The sequence below is a fragment of the Paramacrobiotus metropolitanus genome, unplaced genomic scaffold, assembly GCF_019649055.1.
Source record: "Paramacrobiotus metropolitanus isolate TYO unplaced genomic scaffold, Prichtersi_v1.0 Parri_scaffold0000155, whole genome shotgun sequence".
Classification (NCBI taxonomy): domain Eukaryota; kingdom Metazoa; phylum Tardigrada; class Eutardigrada; order Parachela; family Macrobiotidae; genus Paramacrobiotus; species Paramacrobiotus metropolitanus.
The window spans coordinates 123,310-136,894 of NW_026570375.1; the positions used below are offsets into that span (position 1 = coordinate 123,310).

The 13,585-nt window shown below is 44.2% G+C and overlaps 2 protein-coding genes across 2 annotated transcripts; both read right to left on the bottom strand.

Annotated features, from left to right (window-relative positions):
* Nucleotide 1: 1 nt before the first annotated feature.
* LOC129599823 (influenza virus NS1A-binding protein-like) lies at nucleotides 2-6,969 on the bottom strand. Its single transcript, XM_055498152.1, has 12 exons — nucleotides 6,479-6,969; nucleotides 6,027-6,306; nucleotides 5,181-5,484; nucleotides 4,476-5,105; nucleotides 4,300-4,377; nucleotides 3,989-4,180; nucleotides 2,545-2,893; nucleotides 2,039-2,318; nucleotides 1,603-1,906; nucleotides 908-1,528; nucleotides 691-768; nucleotides 2-578 (listed from the first exon to the last, which is right to left on the bottom strand). Exons 1-12 carry the CDS (start codon nucleotides 6,763-6,765, stop codon nucleotides 388-390), a joined length of 3,594 nt encoding a protein of 1,197 aa, XP_055354127.1. The 5' UTR covers nucleotides 6,766-6,969; the 3' UTR covers nucleotides 2-387.
* A 4,628-nt stretch (nucleotides 6,970-11,597) lies between these two features.
* Nucleotides 11,598-13,186, bottom strand: LOC129599825 (kelch-like protein diablo). The gene is made up of 3 exons (XM_055498153.1): nucleotides 12,253-13,186; nucleotides 12,020-12,097; nucleotides 11,598-11,776 (listed from the first exon to the last, which is right to left on the bottom strand). The coding sequence occupies exons 1-3, from the start codon at nucleotides 13,184-13,186 to the stop codon at nucleotides 11,598-11,600; spliced, it is 1,191 nt and encodes a 396-aa protein (XP_055354128.1).
* Between the last annotated feature and the right edge of the window lie 399 nt (nucleotides 13,187-13,585).

The window sequence follows — 13,585 nt, forward strand, 5'->3', positions numbered from 1 at the left end:
TGGAATGTTCGGTAGGTAAAAAAGCACACTTGAGTAACAAATCGCCCACACTGATAGTTTATCCAGCCTAGTAAAAATATGTAAAAAGGCTCCGCATCCGTTTAACACTAAGTCGAAACACAAAAAAAAACCGCCGCAGCAACGAAGCAGCTCAAATTTAGTTACTGCTCTGGCAAGATCAAGGGCAGGAAATTTTAGATAAATGATTTTATCAAGTAATTGACACTCAAGTAACCTTTACGCATAAAAAACATAAATTCGAACTTTGCGACAAGGCTGAATATAATGCGATATTTGATCCATCCGTTACTTATATCAGCCGACGTTGAACCACAGCAGCCGATCATCATGTAGTCGAGATTTCTTAACAATTCCCGATACGTAAACTCACGCAGCCAAAATTGGACCGGGCGATGAGCATCTGGCTGGGATGTGTGGTCCACGTATCGGAGAATTCGTCATACTGTATACTTCAATACTGCTGTGACAAGCCACCCTATTGAAACCTCCTCCCAGGACGTAGATTTTATCGTCCACACAAACGGTGCCCGCAGCATGTCTCGCTATCTTCATGTTGCCTGAAACACTCGTAATATTTACGATTAAAACAGTACCTGGATGTGTGTTATATCATTTAGACAATCGATTTCTTCAGTCCAAACAGTTCAAATTCTGTTCAGTCAATCTTACTTTTGGTTAACCACTGATCAGTTCGCATATTGTACGCTTCAACGCAGGACAAATCTTCATTCTGAGCTGAAATTCCTCCTGCAGAGTAAAACAGGACGAAGTAATTTATTACGGGACATTAAGTAACGTAATTATTGTGAACTACATGTATTGACGATCTTGAATTGTACCAACCACAGGACAATAAAGGCTGAGACACAGACTGCTATCAGCATACCGATGACATAAATGAGACCACTTGGTCCGACACAGGCCGAGCACATACGCCGAGCAGTAGGCATACTCGCCAGTCGTTTCCATTCATTCGTTCCGGGATCGTAGCGCAATGCCGAAGCCGTCGTGCCAGCAGAAACGTCGGTTTTTCTTCCGCCAAACATGTACAAGTGCCCATTATAAGCCACATTGGCGAAAAGGGTCCGCGGCATCGGTAAAGATCCAACGCATGTCCACTTTTTTACAGATGGGTCATAACGTTCAACCGTGCAGGTGTACCCGCCCGTACCATCCGATCCTCCAAACACGTATGTGCTGCTATTGAGCACTGCAGCACCGTGGCCGTAACGGGCCCCTGGCACGGGCGCCGTTGCTTCCCATTTACCACCCCGGATATCGTACCGGTACGTGTCCCGCAACACGTTATTACGACCATGATACCCGCCACAAAGAAACAAGAACGTATCATCCAGATTGACAAGACCAGCGTCCAAGACATTGTAATCAAACGGTGCTTTTTCCCAGCTAGTCCACGATGCACGAATCGGGTCAAAACATTCAGTGGAAAGTATCCCGTTGTGGTTGGCGGCATATCCTCCAACGCATACAATAACCGTCGTTAATCCTGTTAATCATCGTTATTACAAGGTCTGATCATTGACTGAGCTTTACAGAAGCAATAGGCAGCCAACTACTCACCACCTCGGTTTCTCGGGCGTGTCTGGCTGGCTACGGCGTCTTGTCGGCGGTTTGGTATCTGGTTCAAGTAGGCTTCCTCTCGCAATCGTTCTCCAGCCGGGCTGTCTTTGATGGCGTTCATGAGGGCCAGAAAGTAGTCGGGATGCGATGCGACACTGAGCAATGGTTGCCGAACAAACTGAACAATATCGTACAACTGTGGACGCCGCTGCTCAAGGTCATAGTGCAACCAACTCATTACGGCACTGAGTACGTCATCCTCGCGCTCCACCACCAAGTTGTCCGAACTGACTAACTCGATTACCTGCAACAGCGGCAAAACTGCATATGACTGATGACAAAATAACTGCACACTATACGGAATAGTTGCAATTATACCAGTAACGTCACGACAACGGACAAAATATTGCATAATTTCTTTTATACTTATACCAACCTTGTCCTTGTTGAGCTGGAGAAAACCAGGACGTTGGAAAATCTCAGCAAAGTGTCGAAGAATTATTTCCTTGGCGCGTTTGGTTAACGCTGGTCGATGTGACTCGCAGTGAAGAGAACTGAAAATGGACAGACACGTGGTCTCGGAGAAATGACGTTCCAAAAAGTCCCAGCATGTGTCGGCTAAGGGGGCAATGTCCAAAAAAAGTGCTGCAGCCAGCAGTGAAGAGACATTGTTATCGTCAACGGTGATTTCAGCTGAGTAGAAATAATCCACCACACTGCAAACAGTTGTAATAATACAAGCTTCCTCATTTCCAAATTTACCGCAATACGTAGTAGAATAGCTGAATTTCTCTTTTCCTATTCGTATCTGTACACTGTACACTGTAAACCCGCAGACTACAGGAACCGTCACCAAAATGAAAGTACAGCGAAAATACCCTATCCTTCTGTCAAGGATTCTAATAAATCACCCGCTATACTCGAAGTTTCAAGTCGACTCACTTTTTCAGGGCAGCCGAAGATAATTCTTGCAGTATGACTTCTTTCTCGTGGCATTCCTTTAGACCAGCCGTGAACATGTTGCGGAAAAAGGAGCTGTGGGCGCTGAGTACGATGCGGTGGCACGGAATGCCCTCGGTCGAATCGTTTCCAGTCACAATCACATCGCAAAGCACATCGCTGGCACGCAAGTTCTTTATCGTTGTCAGAAAGTGGTTGGCATCCATGGAGGTGCGCACGGCATGGCTTTCTTCAACACGTTGGTTTTCCGCGTTCTGCCCGCAGTCAGAGACGGAATCTGTGGCCATCGCAGTTCGCAAACTCATGGACAGCCCGAAACCAGAAAGTACTGCTTAACTTCTAGAAACCGTGATGAATCGTAATAATCGTAATTGTGTGCGCGGATCTGCTTAACGGACAGGTTCCATGGAAAAAAATAGATTAGCTGTATTCTGCCTGATAGCAGTTTAACTGATTTTTGAGGCAGAAAAAAGTGTGTACAGTACTAGCACATGAAATGCAAGCGAATTCTGATCGGAATTAGTGTTAACGCGCAGTCATGCCTTAAACTGCGCATTGGACGGATTTGCACCGCGAGGATGGCAGATGGCTGATGCTGGTACGCGGTGCTCTGTTCGTCATTGGAGATATAAAGGACTGGTACTCGACGACAAGAGTGGACGTCCACTGAAATAGCCGTACGACGTACGTACAATACTTTTGTGTTCTGGACCAGCGACACTCACGGTCAGCTGAGACATACTATACAGTGCTGCTTTTGAACGTTTGGGCAACTACGCTTTGTACAGTACATATGGTATTGGCTGCTCGATTGGCTATTTTATGCTGTAAGTATTTAATTTGAATTTTGCACCGACCATTACAGGATGAAGTTCGACTGACCAGTGAGGATGGGCTGGTTAAAAACTGTAATTTATTACAGTATAAAATGCAGGTACTATACGTATGAAACGCTCTAACCTGTAAGTATTATTTCGTTCGGTGAACACAGTTTGATTAAGCATTGTAGACTGACCTTTGGCATAATTACAATCTTAAAAAGCACCGGTTGATTGCCAAAACTGTGCGAGTATGTATGATCCGTGGAAAAGCTTCCAGAGCACAATATGGCATTGCTGTAATAACATTAAGTCGAAAACAAAGAAAACTGGCCCAGAAATAAAATAACTCAAATTACGATATACGATAATACGTACTCGTACCCCTTCTGTCTGATACAAACCGGTTGAATTATGGCCTGGGCATTTGTTGATTGCTATAATAAGAATTACAATGTCAAGTAAGCAAAGTACACTTCTACATGATGCACAAACTTCGGAAATACGCAAAATATAAGCTTCGACCAGTGCGCCATTATCCACCCGCACAGCAGCCTCGAACCACAGCTGGCGTTGTGCAGTCATGATTTTCTACAGTTTCGCGATACGTAAGGTCACGCAGCCGAAATTGGCCCGTGCAGTGGGCATCTGGCTGGGATGTGTGGTCCATGTATCGAAAATTTCGTCATACACTTCAATACTGCTGTGACAAGCCCAATCATCGTAACCTCCTCCCAAGACGTAGATTTTATCGTCCACGCAGGTGGTACCCGGGGCATGCCTCACCATGCCCATGGAAGCTGAAATAATACATTCGAAAAATATAGATATTTCTGATATAATATCTATTCGTTTAGTTCCCAAGTTAGTGTTAGCATTTCAAAATTCAGTGCAAAAATCCTGTGCAAATCAATCTTACGCTTGGTCAACCATTTATCGGTATGCGTGTCATATGCCTCAACGCAGGCCAGATCTTCCCCTTGTGCTGAGATCCCACCTGCAGGACAAAAAACAAGTAGGTAGTAAATCTTATTGACAATATTTATTAATTATGTTGATGTAAGCTGTAGCACTGATGCTTAAGTACAAGCGTACCAATGACATAAATTAGACCGCTTGGTCCGACACACGCCGAGCAACGACGCCGTGCAGTAGGCATATTCGTCAATTTCCTCCATTGATCTGCTAGGGGATCGTAGCGGAATACAAACCGCGTCGTCTGGTCGTTACCAGTACCTCCGCCAAATATGTACAGCTGCCCATTGTAAGCCACACTGGCAAAGCAAGAGAGCGGCACCTGCAAGGGTGCGACAGATGTCCACGTATTTGTCAATGGGTCGTATCGTTCAACCGTGTCCGTCGACTCGTATCTGCCCATGCTGTTAGATCTACTGCCTCCAAGTGCATAGATGCTGTTATTCAGCACGGCCACACCGTGACCGGAACGGGCCGTTTGCATGGGTGCTACTGCTTCCCATTTGCTAGGATTGACATCGTATCGATGTACACTCGCCAAAGTCCTACGGGTATGCCACGCAAATCCGCCACAGAGAAATATGTGCTTATCATCCAGGTTGACTAGACCGACGTCCAATACATTATCATTAGATGGTGCTTTTTCCCAGCTAATCCAAAATTGACGAATCGGGTCAAAACATTCAGTCAAAAGTGTTGTTTTATGGTTGTTGGTAAATCCTCCGACGCACACAATTACTGTTGTTAATCCTGTAAATACCGTAATAAGGTATGCTCATTAGTCATTACTTATAGAACCCTTAAGAACCGAACGTCGTTGATTACCGCATCGATTTCTCGGACGTGCCTGGCAGGCAGCGGCGTCTTGCCGGCGATTGGGTATCTGAATAAGGTATTCCCCATCTCGCAGCTGTCCTCCAGCCGGGCTGTCTTTGATGGCGTTCATCAGGGCAAGAAAGTAGTCGGGATGCGATGTTACACTCAGAAGCGGTTGCCGAACAAATTGAACGACATCATACAACTGCGGACGGCGGTGCTCAAGGTCATAATACAGCCAACGCATTACGGCACTGAGTACGTCCTCCTCGCGTTCAACCTCCAAGTCGTCTGAACTGATTAATTCGATTACCTGCAACAAAAAGTGTGACGCTTGGATAAAAGTATATCAAAACAAACACAATAGTGTCTAATCGGTTGACCTTGCCGGGATTATGTTTGTTTTGACTTGCTAATCATAAACGTATTATAAGTACTATGGATGCAGATTTATCGGAAGCTGGCCATGCTGCGTGACTGCGTCTAATCTGACTTACATGTTGTTACTGTGGACATAAACATTCATATAACGACCTACGCATCGATTAAAACATTAATAAACTGAGCTACTTTTCTCGGTTCTGACGATCGCAGTCACAAGTTAAAACTGCAACTATATGGTGACCTTGCACCTTTCCAAGCTGCATACTGCATACCTAAAAGCTGCTAACTCCAAGCGCTGCAGTTGAATAGCAGGTAAGTCATTCGAGTTAAGATGCATCGGTCGAGTTATAGCATTAAACGATTGACTGACTGAGTGAAGCAGCATCGATCTCGTTGAAATTTTGAATGATAATATTTAAAGAACCTGTATGGTAACCACAGCGCTGCACAAGTTTCCCATTTAGTACCAACCTGGTCTTTGCTTAGCTGCAAAAAAGCTGAATTTTTGGAAATATCAGCAAAGTGCCGCAGGATTAGTGTTCTGGCCCGATCGGTCAACTGTGGTCGGTGCGTTTCGCAGTGAAGAGAGCAGAAAACGGCTAAACAGGTGTTCCTGGATAAATGACGTTCCAAAAATTCCCAGCACGTTTTGGCTAAAGGAACAGTGTCTAAGAAGACTGATGCAGCAAGCAGCGCATGGATGTTGCTATCGTCAACGGTGATTTCTGAGGAGTAAACGTAATCCACCACACTGCAAGAATTGTCATCAGTATTGTACAAGTAAACATCTTCATATTTACCACATTAAGTAGCTGATCAATGGTTGTGAATGTGAATTGTACTGTTAGTTGCCTTAATATGTCTTTCTACTGTTACAGCGTCTCTTAAGTTTTTTGCAATGCGTTAATTATAAGTCAGCCTACTTCTGCAAAACTGCCAAAGATAATTCTTGTAGTTTGACCTCTTTCTCGTGGCATTCCTTGAGACCAGCGGTGAACATAGTGCGGAAAAACGTACTGTGGGCGCTAAGTACAATGCGGTGGCATGGAACTCCTTCGGTCGAATCGTTTCCGATTACGATCACATCGCACAGCACGTTGCTGGCTCGCAAGTTTTTAATCGTTGTAAAAACTTGGGATGCATCCATGGATGTGCGCATAGTATAGCTGGTTTCGCCTACATCCTGCTCAGAGACGGAATTTGTAGCCATAGCAGTTTGCGGACTTATCGAAAGACCGAAATCAAATTTACTCGTGGTGAGTACTGGCTTCTGGAAACCACGATGATAATTGCGGAACGGTGTCTTATTACTTAATGCGCAAGATATTTATTTTGACGTCAGATCAGCAGTTGCAAACAAAATCACTCAGTTTTCCAAAAGTTGCTTGCTTTCCGCTAGCATATACGTTTCTCAATCATGTTTATTGAGTCTCAATGAACACTGATTCTGAACAACACCACATTACCGAAAAACAGGAAAATGATAAGGCATTTACGATAGGAACCGCTAGCTAGCGATAACGCATATCGCATGTGTAATACACTGAGTTCACGTGTTTATTGTACTTCTAATACTTTCCTATTTCTATCCCTTGTCCTTGTCTTCTCAGCAACTTCTCTTGTGTTTTCCCTGTTCTCTAGTTACGATTCCTCAGTTTCCTTTCAGTTGTTTTCCTGACCAGTGCGATACAATAAAGATACGATTCCTACGCATACCAATACATGACAGCATGCTCGCTATATCGCATGTTGGCGTCCAGATAACAGGAAACCAGCTACAGCCGGCTAAGCGTGCATTCGCCGTTCGGTCTCCTGCAAACTGGGATAAGTTTTTTAGTTAGATTTCTCGTGTTGGAGTTACATACATCAATTATTTCGAAATTTAAATACAGATACGCACGCGTAATTGATGGTCTTACGTGTTAGCCAACAACAACTGGTCTGCACAGTGTCAGACAATAATAATTATGGCGCGGCCGTAGAAGGTGGAGTCGAAAAAGATGTTTGTGAAGAACGGATGGAAGCGGCGCAATGGTAACCTTGCAGTTGAGGATCGTTGTGAAATCACGATTAGTACGTGAAAACCATCGGCTGTAATGCAAAGCTCGACCGCTATGGATGCCGGAAGGCGGATAATGACTTAGTGGTCGCTAGCGCTGAACTTCTTTAGCATGTTGTAAAGTCTAAGTTTACTGGAATCGGAAGTGTGCGATGCATTTCCATACAATACAACAATAATTATTATGCGGCAGCGTCAAAGGGAATTTTTTACTGTGATTAACTGCTTGTTATCAGTTGTGCACCCCTGTTTCTTGAAATAAAAGAGTACTTACCAAAAAATACAAAACAATGCCAAACCACTACCATTTCCTACAGCCGCCACATTCATTTTAGCCTGTGGGTTGTGAAATTCGAAACAAGCTGACAAAGGAATTTTTCAGTTTTTTGGGCTGTAAAATTTTTGAAAAGTCTGGGGAAGCGCGTTCTGGTTCGTTTTTGAAACCGCGCTTCAGTAGTGCTGTTGTTCGTGATTTAATGCTTATAGGGCGGCAGTTTTTGGTACATTGTCCCGTGCAAAACCCAATGATAACGTTAAAGACGGACGTATTGGCTGCTTCGGTGTTAACCCTTAATAAATTTCTTTAGCTGTAGTGTCTGGTTGTAGCCATGGAATATCGCTATTAGAATACATGCTGGAAATAACCGACTGCTACCGCCCGAATAAGTAAGTACCTATCTGGGCGTTAACAGTTGGTTAGCTGGCGGTTAACTTTAGTATAAGTACACGGTACACCGAAAACTGTACATGTACAGCAGTACTTTTGCATAACATATAAATACAATGGACTTTATAAATGTAGTATTAGCACCCGCAGCCGATAGCGCATTGCATGCGGGTGCGAGCTGGAGAAGAAACGTTTTCGCGGCGTTCGTCACGGATTCGGCATTCTGTGTTTGTGGAGCAAGTATGTATTGGAACTCCGAAGAAAGTATGCAATGTTATACTGTAGACCCAAACTGTAAGTACTTGCATTATCGCTTCGAGCCTTCGCTGATGTGCTACTCAAAATGTTTTACAAGGGACTTGCAGCCTATTTAACGGGCATACTTCTACAGATCGCCATCAAATAGTCGCGTATAAATATTCGGCGTTGGCAAAATTCATTTCATTGCTCGACAACTTGTCTTCGTTTATTACATTACTGTATACGTTTTCACGGTGAAGGAGGATCGGGGTATCGGAGTCATGCGATTACGCTCCTTTGCGTACCCTCGTTTACTGTCTGCGATTCGCAATCAATAACACGGCGAGCATGCAAAGAAGCGGCCACCGATGGCTGTATTAGCGATGATAATGGCCATTGGATTGTGTTGTGTTTCCTTGTGCAGATTGCCTACTCCAGCCGCTTTTTTATTGAGTAGCGTGAAAAATATGCTGCACCAGTTGCGCTGCCAGGTTCGGAATCAACATGAACAAGACTCTGTACTGTATAGTGTGCAGTGCACTTAATACTAAAATTAATCTATTAGTCGGATTCCGCTTTTACTTGTATGGTACGAATTACGTTCTTGTATGACATAAGTCGACCCATTTTAAGCAAACACCATTGACTGGTCGGTGCTACTTGTACATATGCGTAACTTAAATATAAAAATATGCGTAGCTTGTATAAATTTTTAATGTTTAAATTTTAACTGTAACTTTCTAATCTTAAGTACGAGTACTACTCGTATTTATATAATTTCCGATCCTGTTTTTTTTACTTATCAGTAGTAATCTGCGTGCTCCAGTTGTCGTAATGATTGGCATACGTTCTTGATAAGCAAATAATGCTGCGATAAAGGGGGAAAAACACCCTGAACCACTTCCATGTACGGTACTGCTACTACTACTTACCATTAGTGTCAGCTGGAGTGTGACGTTGTAGCTAAATATGGCCGAGAACTATTGTGACAGACTGACAGTTGCCAACAAAATCAGTCAATATGTTCCAAAATTTGTCTTATGTGCGCAAATACTTGCAAATACTTTGAACGTGCAAATACTTGCAAATACTTGCAAATACTCTCAAACGAAAATGGATTAAGGCTTCATTGGTTCTCGACTAAGGCTTGGCCGAATTTTGTAGCACTTCGCAAAAGCACGGTGCGAGTAACTCAGTGACAATTCAGGTGCTATCCCGACGATCCATCTTTGCAAATCACACCGAATTCCCGATCCTAAACGTGCGTAACACTGCGTATATGCATGGCAAGATGTACATAGAGGCACTATCCGTCACATTGTTCTTTGCGGCAGAGCAGCTAAGATACTCGTTTACTACATATGGGAGGGCTTTATTGGTCAAATCAAAAACGCAATGCATAAACATGAAAAGAAACACATTAGACTATAACAGACAATTTTTTACTACTACTACATTGTGTTCTCTATTACTAGGTTCATGCAATACCTTTCTATTTTGCTTTAACTCAAGGCATACAATGGATGTGGATTAGGTGATCGACTTCTAAGTACTGCATCCTGTGACCACAACCAACAATTTTCGTTATACTCCTCACGTTTACGTGTGCAGCGTTGTCATTGCTGCTCACAGTCTCACTTAACATGTTTCGCGTCATACCGAAAGAACAATGTACGTACCGATACAATGTACTTCTTTCGGTACGACGTGAACGTATTTTAATACATTCCTATATAGTATACAATGTATTTTAATTCCACTACCGTTGTAACACAACTTTTTTTACATAAGAAATGGTAACTACCGTGTGACATCCGTTAAAAAGTTGTAATCTGTAATCCGATCTGGTATGCATTTAGCAGTTGATGGTCCACGTATACAGTACTTCTACGCATCATAAATCGCTAACATGTGTACTCGAAGCAATGCTTGGTGCTTTTCTTCAACACATCGAACGTAATCCAAAGGAATTTACAGTATTGTATGCTAAAAAAATTTGGAGATAATCCAGAGCGTTAACTGACATTTCACACCTAGTCAAAAGCAAAAAACTGCCCCAAATATGAAATAACGCAGATCAGCCATTGCTCGATCAGGAATGTTGAATTACAGCCATAGCGCTTCGTGATTTTTGTAATAATGGTTTACGTTACGAGGCGTTACCGGCAGCCTCGCTTGGAAATCTGCTGACGGACACTACCCTGAGAATCGCTGTTGGGCTTCGCCTCGGAGCAGCTATCGTCACTCCATACCGTTGCGTCTGCGGGTACTGGGTGGACGCCCGAGGCTACCATGGCCATAGCTGCAAGAAAAGCCGAGGCAGAAAGCCCAGACACAGTAGCCTGAACACGTTGTCTGTAAACGAGCATTCGCATCAGCCGGAATCGAAACAGAACTTGAACCAGGGGGCTTGTGCCGAACGAATGGCAAACGACCGGATGGCGTCACGTTGGCTCCATGGGAAAGAGGAAGAATGCTGACTTGGGACGTAACCTGCGTCTGTACGGTGGCCTTATCGCATATCGCGGCAACATCCGTGCGAGCTGGAGCAGCGGCAGCAAAAGCTGAACAGGATAAGGTAACCAAGTATCAGAACATCACCCATGAGGCCATGACTACTTGTTTAGCGCTTTGGGCTTCGAGACGCTAGGACCCGACGAACCCGTCTGCTCACGGAAGTGGCTAGGAGGGTACGGCAAGAAACCGGCGAGGCACGAGCATCGGAGTATCTACGCCAGCGGATCAGCATAGAAATCCAGCGCGGGAACGCGGCCTCCGTTCAGGGAACAGCTCCACCGGGAGCGAATTTAGATCAGTTGTTCTCTGTTCTTAGACCTCCCGAGGCTGTTTTGTGCTGATTGTGTGTACTTCGTTGTGATTTTATTGTTTTTCTGTTAGCGGAATGGGTACAATTAAAGAGCACATGGTTTTTGGGCGTGCGATATACTTTATGACATGTCATATGTAATTTTCTCTCCAATGTACCGATAAAGCGATAACTTGATAACTGTCCGCCATAGCAGCCGACTACTAAACCGCATCAGCTAGTCTTCGTGTACAGTATAGTCATGATGTATTAACGATTACCAACACGTAAGGTCACGCAGCCAAAGTGGGAGCGAGCAGTGGGCAACTGGCTGGGATGTGTGGTCCATGTATCGGAGTTTTCGTCGTACACTTCAATACTGGTGTAACAAGCCAGTTCATCGAAGCCTCCTCCCAGGACATAGATTTTATCGTCCACGCAAGCGGTGCCTGGAGCACGCCTCACCATGTTCATGTCATCTGAAATTGTTTTGGAGGAATACGAGTATTAATAACCTGTTCATTATACTGTATATTATATTTTATGACCAAATATAAGAATTGCTAGATGATTTTAGTTATTCTCTAACAGTGCAGGCTTATTGTTATGAAGAGGGATATTAAACTTATAAAGGTTATTAACAAAAAAACTCAAAATGATTATTTCAAAATATTTTGTGTAGTCGGTCTCACGTTTGGTCAGCCACTTGTCAGTATGTGTATCGTACGTCTCAACGCAGGCTAAAATTTCCCCATGTGTTGACACGCCACCTAGAAAGCGACAGACCTAATTAATGACTTTTAACTGTAAAGTAAATGCTTACGACATTAAGTGCAGTAGTTATCTACCTGATTTACGACATTACTTGCAGTACAGTAGTTATATTAGTACTAGTATTCGAGCAGCTGATTAATCTCGAGCCTACCGATAACGTAAATCAGATCATTCGGTCCGACACATGCCGAACAATTTTGCCGTGGAGTCAACATATTCGCCAGTCTACTCCATTGCTTCGCTACGGGATTGTAGCGGAATGCCCAATATGTCGCCACGCCTTCCAACGAACTTCCACCAAACGTATATATGTGCCCATTGTAAGCCACGCTGGCGAAAAAGGCCAGTGGCGCCGGTAAAGGCTCAACATATGTCCATGTATTTGTTGGCGGGTCATATCGTTTAATCGTCGCATCGGAACTGCCCGAGCTGTTAGACCGAATACCTCCAAATACATAGATGTGATTATTCAGCACTGCCGCACCGTGCCCGCAACGAGCTAGTTGCATAGGTGCCACTGTTTCCCATTTTAAACTACGAACGACGTCGTAGCGATGAACATCTGCCAACATGTCTTGAGTATGCATCGTCATTCCTCCACAGACAAACATGTACTGATCATTCAGGTTGGCAAGACGAGCGTCCCATACATTATCACTAAAAGGTGCTTTCTCCCAGCTTGTCCAAGATGGGCAAACGGGGTCAAAGCATTCCGTAGCAATGACTATTCTTCGATTGTTGGTGCATCCTCCAACGCACACAATAACTGTCGTTGATCCTGTTCTCGGGCGTGTCTGGCTGGCAGTGGCGTCCTGTCGGCGGCTCGGGATCGCGTTCAAGTACGCCGCATCACGCAGTTGCTCTCCGGCTGGACTGTCTTTGATGGCATTCATCAGGGCCAGAAAGTAGTCGGGATGCGATGTTACACTGAGCAGTGGTTGCCGAACAAACTGAACGACGTCGTATAACTGGGGACGCCGCTCCTCGAGATCATAGTTCAGCCAGTTTGTTACGGCACTGAGTACGCTTTCTTCGCCTACCACCACCAAGTCGTCCGAAGATATCACCTCGATTATCTGCAACATTGTCAGCGGAGTGGGGTGTCAGAATAAGTACGATAAGCAAAGATCCTTCCCAATAATCCGATACCAACCTTGTCTTTGTTCAGCTGCAAAAACGCGGATCTGTAGAAGTTTCGGTAAAATGTCGCAGAATTATTCTTTTCGCTCGTTTGACCAACTCTGGTCTATGTATTTTGCAATGAGGAGAGCAGAAAATCGTCAAACAGGTGTTTCTGGATAAACGGCGTTCCAAAAATTCCCAGCATGTTGTCGCCAAAGGAGCAACGTTCAAGAAGAGTGCTGCAGCAAGCAGCGAGTGGACATTGTCATCATCGATGGTGATTTCAGAGGAGTAAAAATAATCCACCATACTGCAGGAATTAATCAATGATGCCTGCTTACCATATTTCCACATTGAACCAA